This window comes from Pteronotus mesoamericanus, unplaced genomic scaffold, assembly GCF_021234165.1.
Source record: "Pteronotus mesoamericanus isolate MK-2021 breed Mesoamerican mustached bat unplaced genomic scaffold, CSHL_Meso_final contig_25, whole genome shotgun sequence".
NCBI classification, from domain to species: Eukaryota; Metazoa; Chordata; class Mammalia; order Chiroptera; family Mormoopidae; genus Pteronotus; species Pteronotus mesoamericanus.
Window position 1 is genome coordinate 23,361,836 of NW_026555105.1, and position 27,265 is coordinate 23,389,100.

Genomic DNA, 27,265 nt, shown 5'->3' on the forward strand with positions numbered 1-27,265 from the left:
ACTGCAGTTGGCCCTTTGCATGCCTGCATACCCAGCCTCGGAGTTAACCTTTGAGCAATATTGAGTTACACGGGTCAATTGAACTGTGGTCAGGTGAAAAAATAGGCATTTAAGTGGACGTGTGCAGTTCAAGCTCATGTTGTTTAATGGTCACGAATATTTGTTCCTGGAAATGTTAATGTCACCTATTGCTTTTATTTGGTGTACCTCATGAACTACATTTATTATAAAGATTGTAACATTTTTTTCTGCTTCTACTTCATCGATACATGATTTTGATAGCTTATGGATTTCGTTTAGATATTAACATCAAATAATTTCTTATTAACTCATGACAAGCAACATAGTAACTCCTTTTAGAAGTATTTCTAGAATTTAGGTTATAAATGTATCATCATCGGTACTCTTACATATTTCAGGAATTGGCCTTGCTCTCTTTTCTCCACAACCCTGTTAACCCAAACTTTTAAATTGCATTATAAAGCAATTCCCATTTTATGTCACCCAAGGGTCCTCTTGCAAAACAATTGGTCTTAGTCTTATGGATTTCTAATTGAAATTTCATCACTGAATTTCCTTCCCTTGAGCAAAAGAGAGATTTCTAAAAAGTTTTTAAAAAATGGCAAGTTGAGGGAGCCAAATAAGGAAACCAAATAAGGAAAAGTGTATCACCTAATCCAATAAACTTTAAAACAGACCAGCAGGAAACAGCAAGACAGACTCCCTTCTCTACTGCACAGAAACCACTGGGCAAGATTCTGAGAGTGCTCACTAATAGCCTCAAATCTAGAAAGAAGAAAACTGAGTGAGTATCATTGTTTTTTCACACTTTTAAACTGATGAATAGGAGAAGTAGTTGCTGGGAAAGATCAGATGAAGAACTGGGAAATTGATCAAGTAGCTGACTTTCCGCCCAGAAGTCAGGGCTTCTATTTAATTTAGAATGTGCTTTGAGCACTGGGGTAGGACACGTAAAACCTTAAAGGAGAGGAGAGCCTGAGTAGTTTATTCTAAAAGACCTGAGCCCCAGCATTTCCTCAGACTTCAGGAAAGTGGATAGGATATAAAATACCAGCCCTAGCACTGATGCTGGGAGTATAGAGTGATAAACTTGTTTTAGAAAAGAATTAGGAAATCATCCCACACCTTGCAAATAAAATGTCTGGAGAACAGTGTCTAACCACAAACAAGGTGAAAGAAGTGTAGCTGATACTGATGGAAAAAACAAAGAGGAAGAAAGACTGGTATATAGAAGCTGACAAGAATCAAGAATAGAGGAAGAGTAACTTCAGAGAGCAGAAGGAGATTCCTTCCAACTGCTTTGTTTTATAGATCAACTTAATGAGAATTTGAATTCAGAAAAACAAGGTCGAAGACAAGAAAATAATAACAGAATGAGATGAAATCGGAGAATACACACCTAAAGAAATACAAATACATTTTGTACAGCAAGAACTGGAACAAAAATGGAATTACAGCTTAACAGACATGATTCTAATGAGTACAGATAAAAAGGTTAAAATAGAGAAAAACAAAACAAAAAAAAAAGCAGAAGATCCAACATAAAGATAATTGCTGTCATTGAAAAGAATTTAGTAACAAAAGGATTGAAATAGCATAAGATGGTTTAGGAAAATTTTATATTTCAGCGATAAGAACTGTTTTGATCAAATAATTGAACTTACAAAATAAAGGACAAATTATTGGATGAAAAACTTCAGGTATTCTGTGCCTCATGCTGGCTAGGGTCATGCATGGTCTCTGCAGAGCCTTTGCTGTCGTCTTTGGGTGGCCAGAAACTGACTGAATACCGGGCCACCGTGGGTGGTAGAGCATGTGTCACCCTCCTGTGTGTCACCCTCACGCTACACCACCCACCCGGGGGGAGTTTTTGAGAGAAATGGCTGTAGCTCTACCAAAGACACTTGTTCCTGAGTTCAGCCTAAAGTTTGTCTTTGCTTATCTGCTTGTCCTGGTCTTAGAGCGAGTTCAGTATTCCATTATCGTGGACTCAGCTCCAGAAGAAGGAGCGTTTATTTGGTAGCTGTAATTTCTTATGTTTTATTGCATCAGTAATATTCTTGCCTTGAATTTGCTTCTCTGTGTTTTGAAAAGAATGAGAGACTTTTATGTATGGCAGTTTATTTTAGCTGGGTTATGGGGTCCTGCCAGCCTCTTAGTGCCTCTAATAAGCTCTAAGGCTGACGGGTCCTTGACTAAAAAGGAGCAAAATGCATTAAGATACAGACGGGACACCTTCTATGTCACCTGAAAGGGTTATGGATTGAATCATCTGGAGACTTGTTTATGTGTTCCTTCTGTGTCTTTCTCCTCATTCAAGCTTGCAGAAACAGGCCTCTGGCTTGAATATTAGGTGTAAATGTTTAAGAAGCCACAGGAGTCCTCAGAAAACACCTTCCATAGTCAGAACTCCACAAAACTGTTGTAGTGATATGTAGTCAATTTTGTAAAACCATTTTCCTGGAGAGTTTTAAGTTATTTTTAACCTAAAGCATAATACTGTGTTTTTTAAGTGAGAAAGATGTAGAGAGGGAGGGAGGGAACGAAGGAGGGAGGAAGAGAACCAGGGAGAGACAATGAGAATGATTGAGACTTCTCCAGGTTTCTAAGCAGAAAAGCAAACCACATAAAAGTTGGGGGGGGGAGGGGCGGGGAATCATACTTGTCTCAGACTTCTTTGTAGCAACATTTAATACCAGCATTCAAGGGAGCAGTATCTGCAAATTTCTGAAGGAAAGGAAAGATGGTCTAAGAATATTATACCCAGCCAAAGTGCCATTTGACTGTAAAGCTAGCAAGCAGATGCTGTTCTTAAACATGAAAGAATTTAGAGAAAGGACTACTGTATTTTGCCCTGTATAATGCGCAGCCACATTTTTGGCCCAAATGTTCAGGAAAAACTTTTGTTTTATTTTTTTTAATTCAATTTTTTATTTATTTCTATTTAGTGTTTTTTGTATTATGAAGGAATTTTAGCATTTATTTTTGAACATATGGTGCAAGAAACTTTATATAAAATAATTACAAAACACAAGAACAGATACGAGAGGTTTCAGGGACTACCCATGTATAATGTGCATCCTTATTTTCCCCTCAAAAATGTGGGCAAAAAAGTGTGCATTATACACAGCAAAATACAGTACATAGGAGCTCAACCAGGAAAAGGCTACTTGACAGTGAAATCCAGCCAATTAAGAATTAAAGACCCAAGAAAGAGAAGTTTTGGTAAGAGAGCTGTAAAGAGATTGACTCAGCTAAAATAGACCTAGTACTCAATAACTATGGAATTGTAGTTATAGAATGGCATATGAATGGTATGGACCCGGACAATAAAAATTATATAGCAAAAATTGGGAGAAGAAATGGGAGGAAATTTGAATATTAAAATTTTCAACTTTCAAAGCAGAGAGTGAGTGGATTCTGTCCAAAATAAAATTGTATATGACTTAAAAACTAAAGTGAATTCAACCTTCAAATTTTTCTTGTATTTAAAAAATATAGAATATTCAAACAATACATAAAATCATAGGTGGTGTTAATTTATGTACTCTTCATATTTAATAAATGTCACCATTTATTTATTTTATGGTGTTTTTTCCATTACCATTTATCCCCTGTATACTCTTTTCCACCTCCACCCCCCTCCCCAAGTCACCATTATGTTAAATTTCTTTCAGGTTATATATATAACACTTAAATAAAATGGTTTAGAGAAAAATAAGGAATACTCATCTATTTACCACCCAGGTTAGGAAGTAGAACGTTGCTAACAATAGTTATTAGGCACCTGCATACCCCTCCCCCCAAAATCCCAGAGATAATTAATTTCCTGATTTTGTGCTGTCAGTTGTTCACATACATATTTTTACACTTTAAATATGTATGAGTATATTATAATTAATAAAGTTTCTGTTTTTAGCCTTTATAGAAATAGTATTCTGTAGTTCACTTTTTTAGCTTTACATTGTTTTGAGAGTTATGTTGATAATACAAAACAATGCAAAGCTCAAGTATATTTATTTTTCACTATGTATAATTATTCTATTATATAGATAGCCTATAATTTATTAATTCATTTTCTATTGATGGACATTTGTTTCCCTTTTGCTATTAGATTGTGATAAAACTTTCTTACATCTTCTTGTTTACATATAGTAATGGTTTGTATAATTAAAAAAACGAGTTATTCAGGGAAACTTATAAAATAAACCCTTAAAGTGTAACAATAGTATTGATTTCCCTTTAATTTTTTAAATTATGTTATATAAAAGTTAAAATTCACACTATTTATCGTCCATAGTGTGATCCCCTTTGTATACATATGTAGGGTCATTGTATTCTTCTTTCTGTATATAAGCATAGAATAATGTGGAATAATGTTTACTTAATGATATTCATTTTTAGGTGATGAAATGTGAGATCATGTTTAAGATTTTAGCTCTTTATATTTTGCATTGGTTACATTCTTCATAATGAGTATTCTGATTTTAATAAAAACAGTAATTTTTTTTCTTTTTAAACTTTATTTATTTACTAATTTATTTTTAGAGGAGAAGGGAGGGAGAGAGGGAGAGAAACATTGATGTGAGAGAGAAACATTGACCGCTTGCCTTCCACTCAAGCCCCAACCAGGGAATGAACCTGCAGCCCAGGCGTTGCCCTGAATGGGAATCAGGCCGGCAACCTTTCTATTTGCTGGACAACGCCCAACTAACCCACACCAGCCAGGGTGAAAATAGTAGAGTGGTATTTTCCTCAAAGACAAACTAAAAGTGAATATTCTAAGATCGTGAATGTAATTGAGCTGCAAAGCAAGGATATAGATGATTTTCTTTTTTGGGGGGTGGGGCTGTGTGTGTGTGTGTTTAAAACATTCATAGTATAATTGAAATGCAATAATGATATTACAGTTTTCTTAAAAATATGAATTTTTAAAAACTAATTCGGTAAAGAAAAGGGAGAGATGTGGCCAGTTTACTTAGTTGGTTGGGATGTCTTCCCATATACCAGAAAGGTTGCCAGTTCAATCCCTGGTCAATCCACATACATAGGTTGCAGGTTTGACCCCCAGTAGGGCTATGTAGGGAGGAAAACAATCGATGTCTGTCTGTCTCTCTCCCTGCTCCTCTCACTCTAAAATCAATAAGCATTTCCTCAGGTGAGAATTTTAAAAAAAGGGAGAGTTAGGAATTTTCTTTTATCATCATTCCCCTTTGAGTACCTGTCTTCAATTTTACATGATTAAATAAAAAATGAGTTATGATAATAAAAGTTTAAGTCCCTTGAGTATAATGTAACCTTTAGGTTATTTAGAATGAGTGTAGAAGAGGTTTTCAGGAAGCATGAGAAACTTCCAGTAGATTTATTTCTTTCTTATCCCAGGGCTGTGCAGCCCAGCCCCCCTTTCTGAGTTCTCATATACAGAGTGGGCCCAGATGTTAGGTTTGTTTGCTTAGGTACTTCCCTATATGCATAGCAGATGTAATGAGCATCTCCAAACTAGATTATGTCACAAATAAAAGAGTACAAGATATTCTGTTTTGTCATTTGGGTGAAAATATGATCTGTTTGTTTTGTAGGTATGACCTTGCTTCTAGGGAATGGCTTGCACTGAACCGTTCTGTGAACAATGTGGTTGTTAGATATGGCCATTCTTTAGCATTATACAAGGTAAAATGTCTCTGCCCTGTACTGAGCTAGAAACTCAGCTCTTCCATAGTGACTTTATCATATTATGTGGTTGAAAAAACTGTTGAATTTTTTTCCTAATCATTTTGATTGTGGTCAAATACACATCATATGAAATTTACCATCTTAACCATTTTTTAAGTATATAATTCAGTGGTATTAAATACATTCATAATGTTGTGCAACCATAACCACCATCCATCTCTGTAATTCTTTTCATCTTACAAAACTGCAACTCTATGGCCATTAAACATTAAATCTTCATTTCTTCCTCCCACAGCCCCTGATAAGCACCATACAGCTTTCTGTTTCTATGATAGTGACTTCAGTGCTGGTTTTAATTGGGAGAAAACTTTATATTTGGGGAGTATATAGTAGGCTAATGTGTAAGCGGAAGTTAAAACAAATACAACAGGAGAGATTTTAATGGATTTAAATTGTATTGGGACATTATGATAGTGGTACTAAATGGTTAAAAATTAATATGATATAGATTAGCATTTGTGTTCATTAGCAAGGTTAGCCAGGCATAACCACATTGCAATATAACTGAATAATCATTTTCATTTCCTTGTTTTTGTGGTTTATGGTAGGATGAGGGAACTTTTCAACTTTATTTTTCCAAGTCATTTTATTATTGCAAAAGAGCTTGTCTGAGGAAGTTCAAGAAAAGTGGCAAATTGTTAGATGTATGGAATACACTTTATTTTATATTTTATTTTGTGGCATCTTTTTCCTAGTAATTCACTGAAAAGTGCTTTTCACCAAAACACTTTCTAAGCTAAGAATGATATTGAGGTTTTGAACTCCTTTTTTGTTTCAGATTTAATCACTTTTGATGTTTTCAGAATTTTCACATTTTCTCCCCAGGATAAAATTTACATGTATGGAGGAAAAATTGATTCAACAGGGAATGTGACCAATGAGTTGAGAGTGTTTCATATTCATAATGAATCATGGATATTGTTGAATCCTAAAGCAAAGGAGCAGTATGCAGTGGTTGGGCACTCTGCACACATTGTCACGTTGAAAACTGGCCGAGTGGTCATGCTGGTCATCTTTGGTCACTGCCCTCTCTATGGATATATAAGCAACGTACAGGAATATGACTTAGGTAGGTATATTTTTTCCAGTGAGTTTTTTGAATGTCAGATTTAAAACCTTTACCCTTATCATTATGAGTTTTTAACAAGATTCAAACTAACTTTGACCCAGTACTTTATCTTGAAATGCAGTTAACACTGATGTGTTACTTGTGAAATTCAGACTGTTGATGCTGATATGTAGTACATATATTACTGCCAGTTTGGCATGGGGCCAAAGATGGCACTAAATTCTTTACATGCTGAAAATAAATAAATAAAAATGATTCAAAACAACAAATATTCTGAAAGAGATTGATTTAAGGGAGTATGATTTCCCCTTACTATGTAATTTTTCCTTTGGTTAAATTTTATTGTATCTGTTGTTATGGAGTAGGAGTATCAGCTATAATTTATATTTTGAGGAAGTAGACACATAAAGTACATCTATGTTTTGGTCAATAAAGATCATGGGGAATTAAGTGTTCTCTACATCTTTTCAATTTAATGTAATTTTTTCTACATGGCATGTTAGGGCATCAGAACATTAAAGTTTGGCCACCTGACTTAGTTTTAGGTGACCTTTAAAAATAAAATGATAAAACTAAGTTATATGCATTGATTCTTCTGAAATCTCATGTGTTATCCTAACCTATTTGGTAATTTCAAGTATTAGAGGGGAGGAGCCTGCAACATTTGCCTTTATCTGTTTTTTGTTTTCAGTTACTAACACATGGAGTATATTAAATACCCAGGGTGCCCTTGTCCAAGGGGGCTACGGCCATAGCAGTGTCTATGACCACAGGACCAGGGCCCTGTATGTTCATGGAGGCTATAAGGCTTTCAGTGCCAACAAATACCGGCTTGCAGATGATCTCTACAGATACGATGTGGACACCCAGATGTGGTAAGTGCTTTCTCTTGCGCTTTCACTGTAAGGTGTGAATTCTGGCAATTGCTCAGAAAATATTACGCTATATTTTTGTCTTCAGGCCTAGCAGATAATTCTCTTCACTGTTACAAAGAAATTGGGAAATAAGCAGAGGTAATAAAGTAGCTAGTATTTATTTTGTTGCATTATTATGTAATTTTGTAGTAAATTGATTAGAAAATGCTTGGTATTTTTTGAACTGGTTTTCAATTTTCATGCATTGAGTACCACTGTAAAATTTTAGCTCTTCCGACTCCTAAGGAATAGTTCTCAATTTATGCACTCTTGTAATGAAGTAGAATATATCCATTTTTCCTTTCCTTGATGACTAAGATGTCATCATTGGAGTCAATTATTTGCATCATTCCATGGAAATATCAAACAGAAATGGTCTTAGTACCTAAAAGGTTAGAGCTCTCCTCACTTTAAACTATATATTGGTTTATATAAAGTATGCTAATTTTAATAAATATAAAAGCAAATTTGAGTCATGAAATAATATAATTATAAAGCAGTAGTTTCTCTTCTTGCTTTTCTTATTTCCCTACATACTTGAGACCATGCTGTGGATACCATTTTATGTTCTGCCTTTCATTAAAACCATCATTTTTAGTGGTTGTGTAATACATTGTTGTGTAAGTGTACTGAACATATACAATTGGAAATTTTTGTTTCTGACTTTTGTCTTACTGATAAAGCATTGTACGTAAGCTTCTGTCTATATTTCACATGACTTCTACCCAGAAACTGCAATTATAGGGTCATAGTTTTTTAAAAATTCTATTTTATTGATTATGCTATTATAGTTGTCCTGATTTTTTCCCCCTTTGCCACCGTCTACCCAGCAATCCTCCCAACCATTGTTTATGTCCATGGGTCATGCATATAGGTTCTTTGGCTACTCCATTTCCTATACTGTACTTTACATCCCCATGACTACCTATTCTGTAACTACCTATTTGTACTGCTTAATCCCCTCACCTCTTCACCCATTCCCCCACACCCCTGGCCCACCTGGCAGCCATCAAAATGCTCTCTGTATCCATGACTCAGTCTCAGTTCTCATTTGTTTAGTTTGTTGCTTAGATTTAATTGTTGATAGATATGTATTTATTGCCATTTTATTGTTCATAGTTTTGATCTTCTTTTTCTTAAATAAGTCCCTTTAACATTTCCTATAATTATGGTTTGGTGATGATGAACTCCTTTAGTTTTTCCTTGACTGGGAAGTTCTTTATCTGCCCTTTGATTCTAAATGATATCTTTGCTCGGTAGAGCAATCTTGGCTGTATATTTCTGCTTTTCATGACTTTGAATATTTCTTGCCAATCCCTCTGGCCTGCAAAGTTTCTTTTGAGAAATCAGATGGCAGTCTTATGGGAACTCCCCTTTAGGTAACTAACTGCTTTTCTCTTGCTGCTTTTAAGATTCTCTCTTTATCTTTAAACTTTGGCCTTTTAATTATGATGTGTCTTGGAGTGGACCTCTTTGTATCCATCTTGTTTGAGACTCTCTGTGATTCCTGAACTTGCATGTGCATTTCCTTCCCCAAATAAGTGAAGTTTTCTTTCATTATTTTTTCAAATAGATTTCCAGTTTCTTACTCTTTCTCTTCTCCTTCTCGCACCCCTATAATGTGAATGTTGGAATGCTTGAAGTAGTCCCAGAGGCTGCTTATACTATCCTCAGTTTTTTTGACTCTCTTTTCTTCTTGATGTTATGCATGGTTCTTTTTTGCTTCCTTATGTTCCATATCATTGATTTGATTCTCAGCTTCATCCACTCAACTGTTTTCCTTGTAAATTGTTCTTTATTTCAACTGGTGTATGTTTTGTTTCTGACTAGATCTTTTTTATGCTGTTGAGGTCCTCACTAAGTTCAGTGAGCATCCTTATAAACAGTGTTTTGAACTCTGCATCTGATAGATTGCTTATCTCCATTTCATTTAGTTCTTTTTCCGGAGTTTTGATCTGTGCTTTTATTTGGGCCATCTTTCTTTGTCTCATTGTTTTGGCAGCCTCCCTGCGTTTGTTTCTATGTATTAGGTAGGACTGCTTTGACTCTGTGTTTTGGTAGTGTGACCTAAATAATAGGTGCCCTGTAGGGTCTGGTGGCACAGCCTCCCCTATCATTCAAGCTGGGTACTCAAGGTGTGCCTTCTGTGTGGGCTGAGTACACTTCTTGTAGTTGAGTGTTGGTTGCGGTTGGCAGATCAATGGGAGGGATTTACCCAGGCCAGCCAGCTGCTAGGACTGGCTGTGACCACTTAACCACCAGCTTCAGCCCTCTGTGGAGGATCAGCTGTGCACGGGTAGCGTGGTGGTTTTCCCATGTGGTCTGTAGCTGTCCATTGGGTACACTGGCCCTGGGGTTTCCTGGGTGGTGCAGGCCAAGGTCAACCCCCACCTCTCTTTTGTCCGGGGCCACCAGGTCTGAGCTATGAAGCAATCTGAGAAGGCTGCTACTTTTGCCAGGCTTGGAGATTCCCAGGCAAAGTCAAGCTGTGATGTAGGCTAGGCTATTTCTAGTGCTGGGCCTGTGGCTCACTGAGGCCAGCTGTTGCTTTGTTTGGTAGAATTTAGGAAGTTGTGAAACATGAGCAAAGACCAGCCATTCATGGAAAAGCAGCTTGGGTGTGCCTGTAAATTGGGTAGAGCAGAGTCTCAGAGGATCTCCAAGGCAGGTCAAACAGTGTTAGCCAGGTTGATGGAGTCAGATATGGCACCTGCTTACCAGCTTTGTAGGGGGAGGGTTTAGAAAAGGGATAGTGGCCTCTGTTCACCTTGATGCCAGACACTTCAGCTTTTTCCTGTATGCCACTGGTGCCTTTCAAGCTGCTACCCTGGTGCTGGAGCTTAGAAGGTATGAGTCTGAATGCGTGAGTCTGAGTAGGTGAGTCCATGTGTGGGTTCTTTAAGAGGAGCTGCTTGGACATCCAAGCAGTTTCTTCCACAGATTCAGTCCTGCTGGTTTTTGCAGCCATAAGTTGTGGGGACATATCTTCCTGGCATTGAAACCCTGGGCTGGGAGGCCTGATATGGGACTAGGACTCTTCACTTCCAAGATATCGCTCCCAAATTTTTATCCACCACACGTGGGTGAGACACCAGTCTGTTCAGTGTCTGCACCTCTCCTACCAGTTTGGATGGATGTGGTGTTTTTAATTCCATAGTTGTCAGATTTCCATTCAACTCGATTTCTGACAATTCTGAATGATGGTTGTTCTGTGTTTCAGTTTAATTTTGATGTTGTTGTAAAGAGGCGATCCATGTCTGCCCACGCTGCCATCTTGAGGTCATAGGTTTTTAATGCTCTTAATATATTTTGTCCAAATTCTCATAGGTCTTTATGCTATTACATGTTTATTTATTATTAAAAAAGTTGCAGAGACTTTTGGCCAAGATGGAGGCATAGGTAGGTATACACTTTGCCTCCTTGCACAACCAAAAGAAGGACAACAACAAATTTAAAAACAAAAAACAACCAGAACGGCCAGAAAATCAAATTTTATGGAAGTCCAAACCAGGAGTTAATGCAAAAACATTCACCCAGACCAGTAGGAGAGGTGGAGATGGGTACCAGGTTCAGAGAGGATGCACAGCAAGGCAGCAGCAGGTAGACTGGGCTGTCTCACTTTTTCATGCAGATAAAAACTGGAACACCTGGGAAGCGAGATAGACCGTGCAACCCCCAGGGTTCCAGTGCAGGAAAAGAAAACCTCAGAAACTCTTGCTGTAAAAATCTGTGAGGGTTGTGGCAGCAGGAAAAACTCCCAGCCTCACAGGAGAGTTCATTGGAGAGACACACAGGGTCCTAGAATTTACACAAACGCACCCACCAGGGAATCAGCACCAGAAGAGCCCAATTTGCTTGTGGGTAGCAGGTGAAGTGACTGAAAGCCAGCCAAGTGCTGAGCAAGTGGCATTGTTCCTCTTGGACCCCTCCCCCACATATAGTGCCACAACCCAAAGACCTGGGCTGCCCTGCCCTGGTGAATACCTAAGGCTCTGCCCCTTCCAACGTAACAGGCTGCTGAGACAAAGAAATATGGCCCAAATAAAAGAACAGATCAAAGCTCTAAAAATACAACTAAGTGATGAACAGATAGCTAACCTATCAGATGCACAGTTCAAAACACTGGTAATCAGGATGCTCACAAAAATGGTTGGGTATGATCGCAATATAGAGGAAAAATTGAAGGCTATGCCATGTGGCATAAAGAAAAATATACAGGAAACGAACAGTAAAGGGAAGGAAACTGTGACTCAAATAAACAATTTGGAGCAGAAGGAGGAGATAAACATTCTACCAGAACAAAATGAAGAAACAAGAATTCAAAAAAATGAGGAGAGGCTTAGGAACCTCCGGGACAACTTTAAATGTCCCAACATGTGAATCACAAGGGTGCCAGAAGGAGAAGAGGAAAAGCAAGAAATTGAAAACTTATATGAACAAATAATGAAGGAGAACTTCCCCAATCTGGCCAAGGAAATAGACTTCCAGGAGATCCAGGAACCTCTGAGAGTCCCACAGAAGTTGGACCCAAGGAAGCAGACACCAAGGCACATCATAATTAAGTTACCCAAGATTAAAGATAAGGAGAGAATCTTAAAAGCAGCAAGAGACAAGGAGACAGTTACCTACAAAGGAGTTCCCGTAAGACTATCAGCTGATTTCTCAAAAGAAACCTTGCAGGCAAGAAGGGGCTGGTAAGAAGTATTCCAAGTCTTGAAAGGCAAGGACCTACATCCAAGATTACTGTGTCCAGCAGAGCTATCATTTAGAATGGAAGGGCAGATAAAGTGCTTCCCAGATAAGGTTAAGTAAGAGGAGTTCATCATCACCAGGCCCTTATTATATCAAATGTTAAAGGGTCTTAATCTAAGAAAAAGATGATCGAGACTGTGAACAGTAAAATGACAACAAACTCACAACTTTCAACAACTGAACCTAAAAAAAAAAAAAGCAAAAGCTATCTAAGCAAACAACTAGAACAGGAACAGAGTCACAGAAATGGAGATCGGGGGGAGGGGGGAAAGCGTGGGAGGGGGGAAAGCGTAGAAGTGGGGTTAAAGATACAGGGAATAAGAAGCATAAATAGTAGGTACAAAATAGACAGGGAAAGGTTAAGAACAGTATAGGAAATGGAGAAGCCAAAGAGCTTATTTGTACAACCCACAGACATGAACAAAGTGGAGTGGGTTAGAATGTTGGTGGGGGGGTGGGTGCAGGGCAGAGGGGAATAAAGGGGGGGAAAATGGACAACTATAATAGCATAATCAATAAAATATGTATTAAAAATAAATGTCAAAAATGTTATATATAGGGAAAAATCCGGAAATATTTGCACATGTGGATATGAAATTAAGAAAATGATTATGTTTACATTAGGGAATAGGTGATAAGTATTGTAAAAAACTAACCTTATATTTATTGTTTTTAAATCTCCAAAGGACCATTCTTAAGGACAGCCGATTTTTCCGTTACTTGCACACAGCTGTGATAGTAAGTGGGACCATGCTGGTGTTTGGAGGAAACACACACAACGACACATCCATGAGCTATGGTGCCAAATGCTTTTCTTCAGATTTCATGGCTTATGACATTGGTAAGTTTAATTAGTTGAATGTTAATTTTTAAGGATGCATTGGGATAAGTGGGCTCTCTGAGATGTGCTCCAATATCTTACACAGAAGTGTCTTGTATTTGTTTACCACCAATACTGCATTAAGTTGGTTCCTAGAAACTGATTTCACCTTCTTTTAAAAATTTCATGTGGTAATATAGTTGACCAGAAGAGGGCAGTATTTGTTCATGCAAAATAAATACTAGCCAATCTCTTGTTACATCATTGGATGGTCATTTTTGTGCTAGCCACTGAGCTTGTACATTGGAGACTGTAAATTACAGCCCTTGGCCTCATAGTGGGGGAGGCAGAGAATTGAGCATACAATATAATTGCAATTCACGGTCTTACTTGCTCTAAGATAAATGTATGAGAGCACCTATGAATAGTCCTTAACATATGGGGGTAAAGGTTATGGTTAGGGAAAGAGCCAGGTCCTGAGGAACACTGGAAAGTCAGCTGGGCAAAGTCTGGCAGACTTCTCAGGCAGAGGCAAAAATAGACTATGCCGCATACTTGGGGCCTGTGAGTAGTTTTGGCTACAAATTGGGGAGGAATGACTTTAAGTGGAACTAGAGACGCAAGCAGCTATTTGACTGGTCAGATCTTGAGTTTGGGCTTTTTGAAGAATCTTACATAAGCAGTGACAGAATCGCACTTGTTTTTTAGGAAGAGCTCTTTGTGGCATTGTGGTGAGTAGTTGGGAAGGGGCAAGATGGGAGTTAGGAGGCTCTTGCTGAAGTTCTGAGGAGAGTTTGAACCAAAGCTGTGGATGTGGCAATGAGGATAAAGAGATAGGTGGGTTTGAGAACTCCTGGGAACTTGAGGATTGTCTGGGGTGTATTTTGAGAGAGATTAAAGCCTCTTGATTCCCAGGTAGCTAGTGTGGGCCAGGGTGTAGAAGGACACGGACAGGGTCTGGGAGAAGGGGCATAAAATGAGTTGGGGAACATGTTCAGCTGGAAATGGCTGTGGGATGGAGCAATGCAGAGATCAGTGCGAATCTCCAGGAAGGGGTAAAATTCTATAGGGAACATGTGCCATCAGGGATGAGCAAAGAGCCAGAGGAGAGATGGATAAAGAAGTTGGAAAGAGAATGCGGACTGTGAAAGCATGTCAGACGAGTGGGAGGAAAGTGAGACAAGATTGGTGTCGTGCAAGGGAAATGTTAACCATGGCCAGAGAGGGATTAAAATAAGGCCTGGAGAGCCTTTCAGACTTAGCAACAAAGAGGTTATTTATTACCCTGTACACATGGAGGAGTAATCCACATTGCAGGAGGCTAAAAATAATGTAAGGGAGATGTACACAGTGAATATTGACTTTTAATTTAAAAAATCTATCTGTGAGGAGAAGAAAGGGGTGAGTTGAGTACCTTGTTGGGCATATTTACATGCTGTGGTGAAAGCCAGGAGTGCTAGGAGGAAGGGGTCTTTGCCATACAGTGGTTTTAAGAAAGGAGGCAAGGTGGGTGGGCAAGAAGCCTCTATTCTCCATGTGAGGAAGACCACAGAGTCTGGGCTGTTGGAGAAGGAAAGGAAAACTGTTGTTGTCAAGGTTGAATGAAGGGCTGGATTGAGTGGAAGAACTTTTGCTTAGTGAGTGTCAATGTCCGGGTATCTCAGAAGGACATAGTGAATGTGAGTTGTAAGTGGTTTCCCAGCCAGAGAAGTTGATAGCATGGATCAGAACAAAGGAAAATTAGTAGATCTAAGGAATTGAGGAAAGGACTTTTCAAAAATTAGATAAAGTTTGATTTCTTTTTTTCTTTTTCTTTTTTGGTTTTGGACAGGTCAGTATAGAGGGGAAAATATTGAACTCATATGTTTTACTTACAGAATCTTTAAAAAACTTAAAATATGCTTAAGTTAAAAAACAGTGTAGTGAAGGAGCCCTGGCTGGTGTGGCTCAGTTGATTGAGTGCTGGCCTGTGATCTGAAAGGTTGCCGGTTTGATTCCTGGTCAGGGCACATGCCTGGGTTGTGGGCCAGCTCCCCAGTTGTGGGCATGCGAGAGGCAACTAATTGGTGTATCTCTCACACATCGTTGTTTCTTTCTCTCTTTTTCCCCTCCCTTCCCGTCTCTCTAAAAATAAATAAGTAAAATCTTAAAAAAAAGAAAACATTGTAGTGGGTGAAATTGATAGGCAACAGAGTGAATGATGTGTGTATCATGAATGTTGGATGCATTCACTAATAAGAATTGGCATAAGGTCCTGCCTTTCCTACATACCTTGCTGTTCTGCTGCGGCATTTTACCTCAGAAATGTTAGTGTGACTAAGAAAAAGTCAAAGACACATTTTATGAGGTTGTGTCTGTTGCAGTCTTCTTTAAAAAAAAAAAAAAGCCAGTTCCTGTTGATGGCAGTCTCATCTGAAATATGTTTTTCTTGCTCCCAGCTTGTGACCGGTGGTCAGTGCTTCCTAGACCTGATCTCCACCATGTCAACAGATTTGGCCACTCAGCAGTCTTACACAACAGGTAACTGAAAAAGAAAGTGTTTGCTCCTTTTCTCTTGTGTTTAAAATAAAATTTAAGTAAAATATGAAGAAGTGGGATTGGACTTCCCTATTTGCAGGATTTTCTCATCTTACTAGTTTTTCACAGAATTATGTAGGTATGAAGTTCATGATTTATATTTAAAATACTTGATGTTCACTTGAATCAGTTCTAGTGCCATGCTTGTTGATTTGTTTTCTGTTAGCATGCAGGAGTATATTAGGTTTGATGTTGTCTGAGTGCATCGGACCACAGAAATTATGTGCAATTACTGTCTTATGCCCTCTGTCATTTGCTGTTATTTGTGGTACTTGGATCTGAGTGGTAAGGGGATTTGAAAAGAGAGAGGGCACGTCAGATTGGGGATAAGGTAGGGGAACAGATGGGGAGATGGTGAAGTTTCATATAGAACAAGTTTATAGTCTTTGATAATCTGAAGTCTCCATTGCATTGCTCGAAAATGCCTGGTCCAAACTAACAGAGCTCTTCATCAGTCTGCCCTGGAGAAGGCTCTTTCACATAAAGGTAGACATGTTTCTTACAGTGTGCTTTAAAGATTTTTGATTTGTTAAACGGCCTAATCATGTTACTGATTTTTCTCATTTTTATTTCTGCTGTTATTACTGTTTTCTACTTCACCTTTAAAAAATGCAACCACAATACAATTAGCACACTTTAAAACATGAATAGTAATTTAATATTACTCAGTGTTCAATCAGTGTTGAAATTTCCCCGTTGCCTCATTTTTTCTCATTTTCTCATTTATTATCTTTAACATGTACTTTTTAAAAGATTTTATTTACTTATTTTCAGAGGGAAAGGAAGGGAGAGAAACATCAATGTGTGGTTGCCTCTTGTGCGCCCACTACTGGGGACCTGGCCTACAACCCAGCCATGCGCACTGACTGGGAATTGAAACTGCTACCCCTTGCTTCACAAGCCAACACTCAATCCACTGAGCCACACCAGCCAGGGCAATTTATTTTTATTTTTTAAGTAATTTCTTATTTTTCAGTTACAGTCGACATAATAGTATATTAGTTTCAGGTGTATATCTCAGTAGTTAGACATTTTATAACTTACTAAGTGGCCATTCCAATAAATCTTGTACCCATCTGACATCATACATAGTTATTAGAATATCATTGACTATATTCTCTATGCTGCACTTTACATCCCTGTGACTGTCCTTTAACAATCAATTTGTACTTCTTAATCCCGTCATCTTTTTCACCCATCCCCCCAATGACCCTCTCATCTGACAACCATCAGAATGTTCTCTGCACCTATGAGTCTGGTTCTGTTCTGCTGTTGTGTTTTTTTTTTTTTTTAGATTCCATTGTTGATAGATATGTATTTATTGCCATTTTATTGTTCATATTTTTGATCTTTTTTTTTTCTTCTTAAAGACCCTTTAACATTTCATATAATACTGCTTTGATGGTAATAAACTCCTATAGCTTTTCCTTATCTGGGAAGTTCTTTATATGAGGTCTGTCCAGAAAAAGTCCAGCCATTGTTAATAACAACAGTTTGTGCCACATTGATGTAACCTGGCAGCCAAGGAAAGTGGACTGGAATGTGCATACGTGAACAATGATGACTTCACTGTACTAGTTGGGGGGCAGTAGATGCTGTTGAGTGAGCATGTGCACTGTGTAGCTGCTACACTCAAAATGACTGAGTGAGTAGAGCAGTGAATCTGCATCAAATTTTGCATTAAGCTTCAACATTCCACCACAGAAACTATTCAGATAATTCAGAAGGCTGCAGCTATGGGCAACTGGTGATTGGCAGCTTCATCACGACAACATGTCTATTTGTGCATCATTGTGCAATTTTTTTTGCAAAATATCAAATCACCTAGGTGACTCAGTCCCCCTACAGCCAAGATTTGGCTGGCACCCTGCAACTTCTAGCTCTTTCCAAAACTAAAATCACTTTTGAAAAGGAAGATTTCAGACAGTTGATGAGATTCGGGAAAATCTGATGGAGCAGTTGATGCTGATTGGGAGAACTGTGTGAGGTCCCAAGGTGCCTACTTTGAAGGGGACTGAGGCATCATTGTCCTGTGTACAGTGTTTCTTGTATCTTCTTCAATAAATATCTCTACTTTTCTTATTATGTGGCTGGATACCTTCTGAACAGACCTCATATGTCCTGAATGACACCTTTGCTGGATAGAGTAACCTTAGTTGTAGGTTTTTGCCTTTTTTTTTTTAATGCAGATTGATTTTATTTATTTTTTTAAATGTCAGTGTTAATTATAAAATACTAAAAAAATTAAAACCATTATAAAGTCTCAGCAATTAAAACAACATGACACCAGTACAGAAATAATCAAGTAGATCAATGAAATATAATGAGCATTCTAGAGACAAACTATATCTAACAATTTAACATATGATTAAGTTGGTATTTCAAATCAATGGGGAAAATAAGGCTTATTTGACAAATAAGGTGCATGGACCACTATTACTTGAAATAAAACAAATATAGAGCCCTATTTCACACATTATACAAGAAATATTCAGGTGAGTTAAAAATCAATATGTAGAATCTAAGGAGTTTTAGGAGAAAATACAAAATAAGATTTTTCTTACCATGAAGTAAAATATTCAAACCCAGAAGCTATAAAGTAAAATATTGACAATATTACTATATTAAACATTTAAAACTATATAGTAATATACAAATAAAAAAAAGTTAAAGGGCAGGTAATAGAATGGGAAAGTATTTGCCACACACCTAAAAAAGGGTTAACAGCTTCTTTTTTTTTTTTTTAGGGAAAAAAAATTCTGCAAACCTTTAATTGATAAATGGATAAAGAATTCCAAAAAGTCATTTAAAGCTTTTTTAAAATAATAGAAATAGGCAAGAAATATACAAAAACAGGTTTAGTTTCAACAAATAATAAAGGAACAATTAACACATCATTGTCACAATCAGATTAATACGTATAAAAAATGTTGGTAATATCAACTATTGGTGACCGTGAAAGGAATGGGGTATTCATAGGCTTTTTTTCATCTTAAAGCAGTCCCTTTAGCATATTTTGGAGTGCTGGTTTGGTGGAGGTTTATTCTTTTAGCCTTCCTTTGTCTGGGAAACTCCTTATTTTGGCTTCCATTTTAGTTGAAAGCCTTGCTGGGTAGAACAGTCTTGGTTGCAGGCCTTTGCTTTTCATGACTTGGAATATTTCTTGCCACTCCCTTCTGGTTCACGGTGTTTTTGATGAGAAGTCAGCTGCTAGCCGTATCAGGGCTCCCTCATATGTTACTACCTCTTTCTCCCTTGTCACCTTTAGGATTCTCTGTTTGTCTTTGATATTTGCCATTTTAATGATGGTATGTCTTAGAGTGGGCCTCATTGGGTTCCTCTTGAATGGGACCCTCTGTGCTTCGGGACTTGTGTGACTTTTTCTCTCCTCCAATTAGGGAAGTTTTCCAGCATTACTTTTTCAAACAGGTTCTCTATCCCTTCCTCATCCTCTTCTCCTTCTGGTATCCCTATTATACAGATGTTATGGCATTTCAGGTTGTCCTGCATTTCCCTCAAAGCCTCTTAATTCTTTTTGAGTCTTTGTTCATTCTCTTGCTCTTTCTGGGAGCTTTTTTCTACCTTGTCCTCCAGCTCGCTGATTCAGTCCTCGGCTTCATCTAGCCTTTTTTTGATTCCTTCTACTGTGTTCTTCAATTCAGAAGTTGTATCCTTCATTTCCCCTTGACTCTTATTGATACTTTCTATGTCCTTTTTCATGCTGATATGGTTTGCAGTAAGTTCCTCATAGTTTCTCTGTAGTTTTTTTGTAATTCTCTCTTGAGTTCACTGAGCTCATTGAGCTTCCTTAGAACCGTTGTTTGGAACATAATATCTGATAGTTGACTTGCCTCTATTTCATTTAGTTCTCTTTGTGGGGATTCCTCCTTTCCTTTTGAGTGGGGGGTATTTCTTTGTCTCCCATTATTTGTGAGACTCTTCTTTTTTGCTTCCGCTTCCTAAATTCATCTGTCTTGATTTCCTGACTTTGTGGTGTGAACTTCTATGGTAGGAGACCACTGTTTTTACTTTCTGGATCTGCCTCTGATGATGTCAGATGTCCCTGTCTGACCTTAGGCAGTGAGTTCGAGACTTCCAGGAATCTACTGTTCATGGCTGTTTCCTTCAGCTGTTAATCTAGTTACTCTGCCCTCAGCAGGCTGACTTAGACAGCTCAGGGCTGGGTGGAGTCCCTCCTGGGGGCGGGGGGGTTATTGGGTACTCTGATGCTGATGCTGCTCAGGGTGAGTGGTCTCTGCCTGAGTAAGATGGCTGCTGCCACATGGGGGATGAGTCAGCACCAAGATCCTGCCAACCACTCTGTGAGTTCTTTCCCCAAAGCCTCCTTCCCCAGTCTCTCCTCAGGTGTCTCTAGCCCACTCTGCCCCTGCCTTTGCTGGAGACCAGGGTAAGTGACTACAAATGAAAAGTTATGCATTGGCTCTTTAAGCGGCTCTTTGTGTCTCCAGCTGCCTGTCTCTGGCAAAGAGCAACCCTGCCACTTTCCGTAGCTGGCTGTTTTCTGTGTACTTTTTGGGCTCTGGTGCTGTAGGCTAGAGATCTCCACTTTTGGTTTAGACCCCACTCTTCTCAGGGGGATCCAACTGGCCATTTCAATACCATTCTGGTGCTGCTGCCCGTGGGCGCCTCACCTGCCTTCTCAAGTCTCTACCACACTCCTTACCAGTTCAATTGCGCTAAAGCCAATTCTTCTGTCTCCGAGGTTATAGGGCTCCACTCTTGCTATTGTTAAGTTGTTCCGGGTGATTTCTCCACAATTTAGTTGTAATTCCAGGTTAGTCCTGGGAGGTGGTCACTGTGACTTCCACTCACTCCTCTGCCTTCTTGATTCTCTTAGGTCCTTGCTTTTTATCACTTTGAGTATTTCTTGCCGTTCTTCTGGCCTGCAAAGTTTCTGTTGAGAAATCAGCTGACAGGCTTACGGGAGCTCCCTTGTAGGTAACTAACTGCTTTTCTCTTGCTTTTTTTAAGATTCTCTCTTTGCCTTTAACCTTCTTCATTTTAATTATGATATGTCTTGGAGCGGGCCTGTTTGGATTCATCTTGTTTAGGACTCTCTGTGTTTCCTGGTCTTGTATGTCTACTTCCTTCCCCTGGTTAGGGAAGTTTTATATCATTTTTTCAAATAGGTTTCAATTTCTAACTCTCTTCTCTTTCCATAATCCCCATGATGAGAACATTGGGACACGTGAAGTTGTCCCAGAGGTTTCTTACATTATCTTCATTTGGGGGAGGGTGGGATTTTTTTTCTTTTTGCTATTCTGATTGAGTATTATATGCTTCTTTCTATTCCAAAACACTGATTTGATTCTCAGCTTCATCTACTCTACTGTTGATTCTTTGTAAATTATTCTTCATTTCAGTTAGTGTTGCCTTCATTTTTTATTGATTTTTGAAAAGGGCATGTTTCCTATGCCCTTTTACAAGTTGTTGATGTTCTCACTAAGTTCTTTGAGCAACCTTATAACCATTGCTTTGAACTCTATCTGGTAGTTTGCTTGCTTCCACTTTATTTAGTTCTTTTTCTGGAGATTTCTTTCATTTGGGACCTATTTCTTTGTCTCCACATCTTAGCTGCTTCCCTATGTTTGTTTCTATGTATTAGGTAGAGCTGCTAGGTTTTCTGGACCTGGTAGAGTGCCTTGTGTAGTAGGTGTCCTGTAGAGCCCAGTGATGCAGCCTTTCCAGGTTATAGAGTTGCTCATTCATGTTTTCTTCTAACGCATGTATGGCTTCATTTTCTTTTTCAAGTGGTTCTCTGATTCATTTGGAATTTATTCTGGTGTAGAGAAATGTACTCAATTTTATCTTTTTCCATGTTTATTTATATCCATACCATTTATTGGAAAGTCCATCTCTTCTGCTCTAATTTAAGATGCCACTTTTACTTTGTACTAAATTTCCATGTGCACTTTTATCTGTTTCTTACTGGTTTATGAACCATTACACAGATTTAATTCAGGAGACTTTATATATGCTTTAAAAATTATACATATTTATTTTTAATATTTAAGAATATGTAGACTTAGAAATATGTGTTTAATTTTAAAAGATGTTCACTTACCCTGCTGCTAAAATATTCCAGGGAATAATGTTTAAAAGCCTCTGTGTTATCATGAGAACTTTTTAATATAATTCTATAAAGAGTATGTGAATTATTGGAATTATTCTGGGTTAGAAAGCCCAAAAAGGTTAGAATTTGGGAGGGACGGGTAGAAGAATGTTTTTTGATATCCTGAAAAATAATTTCTCACAGGACTTTAATATATAATATTTGTTTGAAAATTGTAAATAGTGTATCATGCCTTTGTTTATATAAATTTTCAGTAAACTGCTCTCCCTTTTTTTTCCTTTTAGCACCATGTATGTATTTGGTGGTTTCAATAGTCTCCTCCTCAGTGACATCCTGGCATTTACCTCAGAGCGGTGTGAAGCACATCAGAGCGAAGCTGCTTGCCAAGCAGCAGGACCTGGCATCCAGTGTGTGTGGGATACAGGGTCCTCTCAGTGTATCTCCTGGGAGTTGGCAACAGAAGCACAAGAAGAAAAGTTAAAATCAGAATGTTTTTCCAAAAGAAGTATGTTTTTTTCCTCTTCTTAAAATACAATTAACTTGAAATCTCATTTTATCTGAATTATGAAGTCACTTAGCATATGTATATCTTTTAGGTTCTTGTTACCACCCAAAAATGTTCAATAATAACTTACGCAAAAGCTTTATGGAAAATTGGTTTGTAAACATCTTTACAATGGGTGGGAACATGCCATGTGGCTCCTACAAGCTGTCTGCAAATCATAGAGACAAAACCTTCTTGGCATTGCCTAGACTTTGTGTATTAGCTCCAGAACCTTAGCTGCATTTTGTTTGAGGAAATGCAGTCCAATGATTTTTTGTGTATATGTTGATGGAAATATTCTATATCTGCACCGCTCCAATGTGGTAGCTCCTAGCCCCATGTGGCTATAAAGCACTTGAAATGAGACTGGTGTGACTGAAGAACTGAGTTTTTTACTTTAATTGATTTTTTTTTTTAGATTTTTATTTATTTTATTTTTAGACAGAGGGGAAGGGAGGGAGAAAGATGGAGAGAAACATCAATGTGTGGTTGCCTCTTGTGTGCCCGCTACTGGGGACCTGGCCCACAACCCAGGCATGTGCCCTGAATGGGAATTGAACCAGCTATCCTTTGGTTCACAGGCCGGAGCTCAATCCACTGAGCCACACGAGCCAGGACCACTTTAACTGATTTAAATTAAAAACTCCATGTAGCTAGTAGCTACCATTTTGAATTATGCAATTCTAATGTTAAGGGTGAGATGAGGAGAGCCAACTAAAAACGCTATGTTGGGGTTGATTGTTCTCATGGATGGAGGTAAAGTTGCTGTCTTTGCAACGTACTGATCTTTTCTAGCTTCTCTAGTTCAGCACAGCAATGATAGCAAGACAGATAGTTGCTGAAGATGAGTAGTGATCCCTGCTCCTAGAAGTACCTCTTACGCTTTCCAAGCTTTCTTACTCTTGCCTACTGAGCTTCTTACCCTTATGCTCTGATATTTAGCACAATGCAGAGTAATATGTGAGAAAATCCACTAAGAGTAAGAAAAATGTGCTCTGGCTGTGTAGCTCAGTTGGTTAGAGCGTCATCCTGATATTCCAAGGTTGCGGGGGTGATCTCCGATCAGGGCACATGCAAGAATTAACCAATGAATGCATAAGTTAGTGGAATAACAAATTGATGTTTCTCTCTCTCTCTCTCTCTCTAAGTCAATAAGTAAAATTAAAAGAAAAAAGAAAAATGTCTATGCAGAATACTTGTTCACTTCAATTTAAAATATGTTGACTGAATTTCTTAACTGTTAGGGTTGGTATCATGAGAGTTATGGTGGATAGAGGCAGCTTTCATTCTTAAGCTGAACATAAATCCTCAGTAAGAAGAGCCAGGCAACCTTCCAAGTCCATTAGTGAGCTAGTGAGTGCTGGAGAACTGAGATGACCGGAACTTGGTAGGGTTAGTTCCTGTCTCCTAAAGGGATGAAATCAGTGACATAGTTATTTTTTAACCAAGTTTTTTAAAGCTCAAGAAGTGTGCAAGTTTTTTAGGATATAATATTCACTTAGCTTAGATGGTTCAGTATGAACCCGTTTTATATCAACTCATCTCAAGTGTCACCTCCCTGGTTGACTCTGCTTTCTGTTTGGGCTCAGTCCTTGGCATGATGACCAGGATAGGAAGGACAACCTAAGGAGCAGGATGCTCGAGTCTTTGTGAGAATGGACCCTACCTTTTCTTATCCATGGATTTCATCATGTGCTATGTCCATGAGCAATTCAACATGGCGGCAATATGGGTGTGCAGCTTCCCTTTTGTTCCTGACTTTAACCTATCTAGGGTCAGTAGGAGATGCAGCAGGTCTGTGGTATCCCAGAAGTTCTCAAACTTACGCTCTTGGACTTATGCAGCTCAGCCTAGTGCCTCCTCTGGGGTTCTGTGGTGCTGCCTACTTCCTGTGCCCAGATTAGCCTTGTGTTTATAGCTGGGAGGAATGGTTGAGTCTCAGCCTTCCTTACTTTGTTTAGCTCCTGGTGTTCATTCTATTGGTAGTTGATTATTTCTTGGGACGAAAAGTATTTAAAGAATCAGAGCTACTTCCATCATATCGCGCTGTTGTTGAATTAAATTAGCCCGTCTTTGTTTTTCACTTTCTGTGTACTTTTGTAGGGGGGAGTGGGTACAAAATGGTGCTTTTTCAGATTGTCTACTTATTTCTAAATCTATTTTATTTTAACCTAACCTCACTGATGTGTTTTCCTGACAGTTTTGCTCCTCATTTTACTTCCCAACCCTTGTTACTTTTTTTTTAACCTCAGTCTCAGATTGTGCTCAACAGTAGTTGTAATGCCCTGTGACTTTTCTGAGAAGCTGTCGCAGTTGATGGGTTTTCCTTCTCTTCATAGCACTTGACCATGACAGATGTGACCAGCACACCGATTGTTACAGCTGCACAGCCAACACCAATGACTGCCACTGGTGCAACGACTATTGTGTCCCTAGGAACCACAGCTGCACGGAAGGCCAGGTCAGGGTCTATTTCTCAAGGTTTTCAGAGGATGGAACAGCCCAGAGTGGGATTATGTGTAGATTATAATGTGTGTGGTGTGAATACTGACCCAGAGTCATTTTTAAAACCTACAGTGTAGATTTGGATTTCATTATTGCTCAGGTTTTCTTTTGGGAAGGGATGATCTATGCATTCTAATTCCAAAGGTCCTTGTCACAGGATTGACATGTGGTGCTTTAGGAGGAAGGACTGGTGTTTCGAGTACTCCCCATTCCCTAGACATGGCGGTGGCTACGTACTGGAGCCTTGGTGTGAGGCTTGGTGAGCTCTGCCTGTGCAGGGTTTTGGAAGCAAGTTAAAACTTGAGACTAAAAGTGAGTCAGGTGTGTAGCAGCCACGCTGTATTGTGGAAATAAGTCTACTTGTCTTGTGGTATATCTTGGCTCAGCAAAATTACTTGTAATGGTCACCATCTCTAATTGTTTATTTAGGTTATAAGGCAACAAAGATGGTGACTCAGCTTTTATAGTTTTTGACATTCTTTGTCAAAAATGACAATAAGTTTATAAGACATTCTTTGTCAATCTGTAAAGCAATCCATAAAATATAAAACTTTTAGCCTGTTTAGGAGGCATTTGAAAAGCATTACGTTCAACATTCCCATTTCACAGGTGAGCAGGTTGAAGCATGGTATTTAAGAGTACACTGCCTCCTTGCCAGGATAAGGCATGTCCTTGAGCAGAACCTTTCACTAAAGTGTTTTCACTGCAGTGCAGCTTCATATGTATCTTATTTGTTTATTTATGTATTTGCACTTTGCTTCTTTAATTCAATTTTTAGCGTCCTGTTTGTCCTCACCATGAGCTCTCTCTGTGGATATGAGAGAAGCTGTTGTAATATCCACTGTGTTCTAGATCTCCATTTTCAGATATGAGAACTGCCCCAAGGACAACCCCGTGTACTACTGTAGTAAGAAAACCAGCTGCAGGAGCTGTGCCCTGGACCCGAGCTGCCAGTGGGAGCCCCGGAATCAGGAATGCGTCGCCCTGCCCGGTAGGCTTTACAGGGGCACCTTGGTGTGTGTATGGGTCCAAAGACTTTACACACATGCCTCAATACTGTGCAGCCTTGATCGGACGCAGCAGGAGTGGACAAGCTCATTTCATCCATTCATCTCCCATAGCACTGTTGTGGTTGTTATTTTTTAAAACAAAAATAGAGTTCTTAAGTATGCTCCACTGTCCTTTGAAATGGAGTAAAGCATCATCTGCTGCTCTGGAGAATCAAATGACAGCTTGGCTGTCATCAAGCCCACTCCATTATCCTCACCCCGCTCTGCGGTGGAAATCTGGGAGTAAGAAGCAGCAGTCTCAGCAGCCAGTCTGCTGCGCATGTAATGAAGAGTGCTTCCTTTTGACCACTGGGATTAGACTGTCAAGCGTCTTCTGACAAGGAGAAAAGAGATGCCTGTGTCTACAGCATCTCTTGGGGTGATCTCAAGCCCCAAATACCTTAATTGATGGCATTTCTGAGGTTCAGGATGATGAGTTAGGGAGTCTGAGACTGGCCAGCCAGCCATGATGGAAACTATGATGTATTTGCTCAACCAAGATACCGAGGAAAGGGGATTCCTATGGCTCTGAGCAACATGTGAGGCATGTGCAGTTGGGCTCTACCAGGCCCCTTGTGAATGTTCTTTGGAAGTACTTGATTCATCTTGCATGAGTGGGCTTCTTGCTCTTTATCTCATTGCATCTCAAACTTCAGTGCTCAGCAAAACACCTGGGGATCTTGCTATATAAGTCAGATTCTGGTACAAATCTAGAGTGGGGCCCAGAATCTACATTTGAACAATTGGTGACACTGATACCACACTTTGAGGGGCAAGTGTTTTATCTGCTCTTAAATGATCCCTAACCCATGGTAACTTTCATTTATCTCACCGACTATTAATGTACATTGCTGGTGGTGTCTCCAGGGTACTTTGGTTCTGGGAAAGTTGCTTTGCTCACTGTCTTCCAGGAAGTATTCGCAGCTTCCGTGCTATCCTTTGGGAGGGTTCAGGACAATCACAGTAGCAGATCACAGGCTTGCTTTCTGTGCTACAGCTGAATCACTTCGGGTTTTTTTTCCTCAAAATGATCTTTCCACTTCATTTTTTGGGATAATTTGTGCACTTGATTTTACCTTCCATTTGATGTGAAAACATTGTAGCTTTTGAAGACTGTAGATTGTTCCTTCACCAACTCATTTCCATTTTTGCAGTTTTTAACCCCATCCTTCCAATATGCATATTCA

At 38.9% G+C, this 27,265-nt stretch overlaps 1 protein-coding gene across 3 annotated transcripts in view; it reads left to right on the top strand.

The window, feature by feature from the left end:
- The window catches only part of ATRN (attractin), a 147,125-nt gene that overhangs the window by 50,645 nt on the left and 69,215 nt on the right, over positions 1-27,265 (top strand). For all 3 annotated transcript variants that reach the window (XM_054573975.1, XM_054573976.1, XM_054573977.1), the window contains exons 7-14: positions 5,601-5,691; positions 6,580-6,823; positions 7,515-7,698; positions 13,176-13,330; positions 15,748-15,829; positions 22,265-22,485; positions 24,864-24,985; positions 25,882-26,020. In XM_054573975.1, coding sequence (XP_054429950.1) covers positions 5,601-5,691; positions 6,580-6,823; positions 7,515-7,698; positions 13,176-13,330; positions 15,748-15,829; positions 22,265-22,485; positions 24,864-24,985; positions 25,882-26,020 — 1,238 coding nt within the window. The remainder of the gene's footprint in view (positions 1-5,600; positions 5,692-6,579; positions 6,824-7,514; positions 7,699-13,175; positions 13,331-15,747; positions 15,830-22,264; positions 22,486-24,863; positions 24,986-25,881; positions 26,021-27,265) is intronic.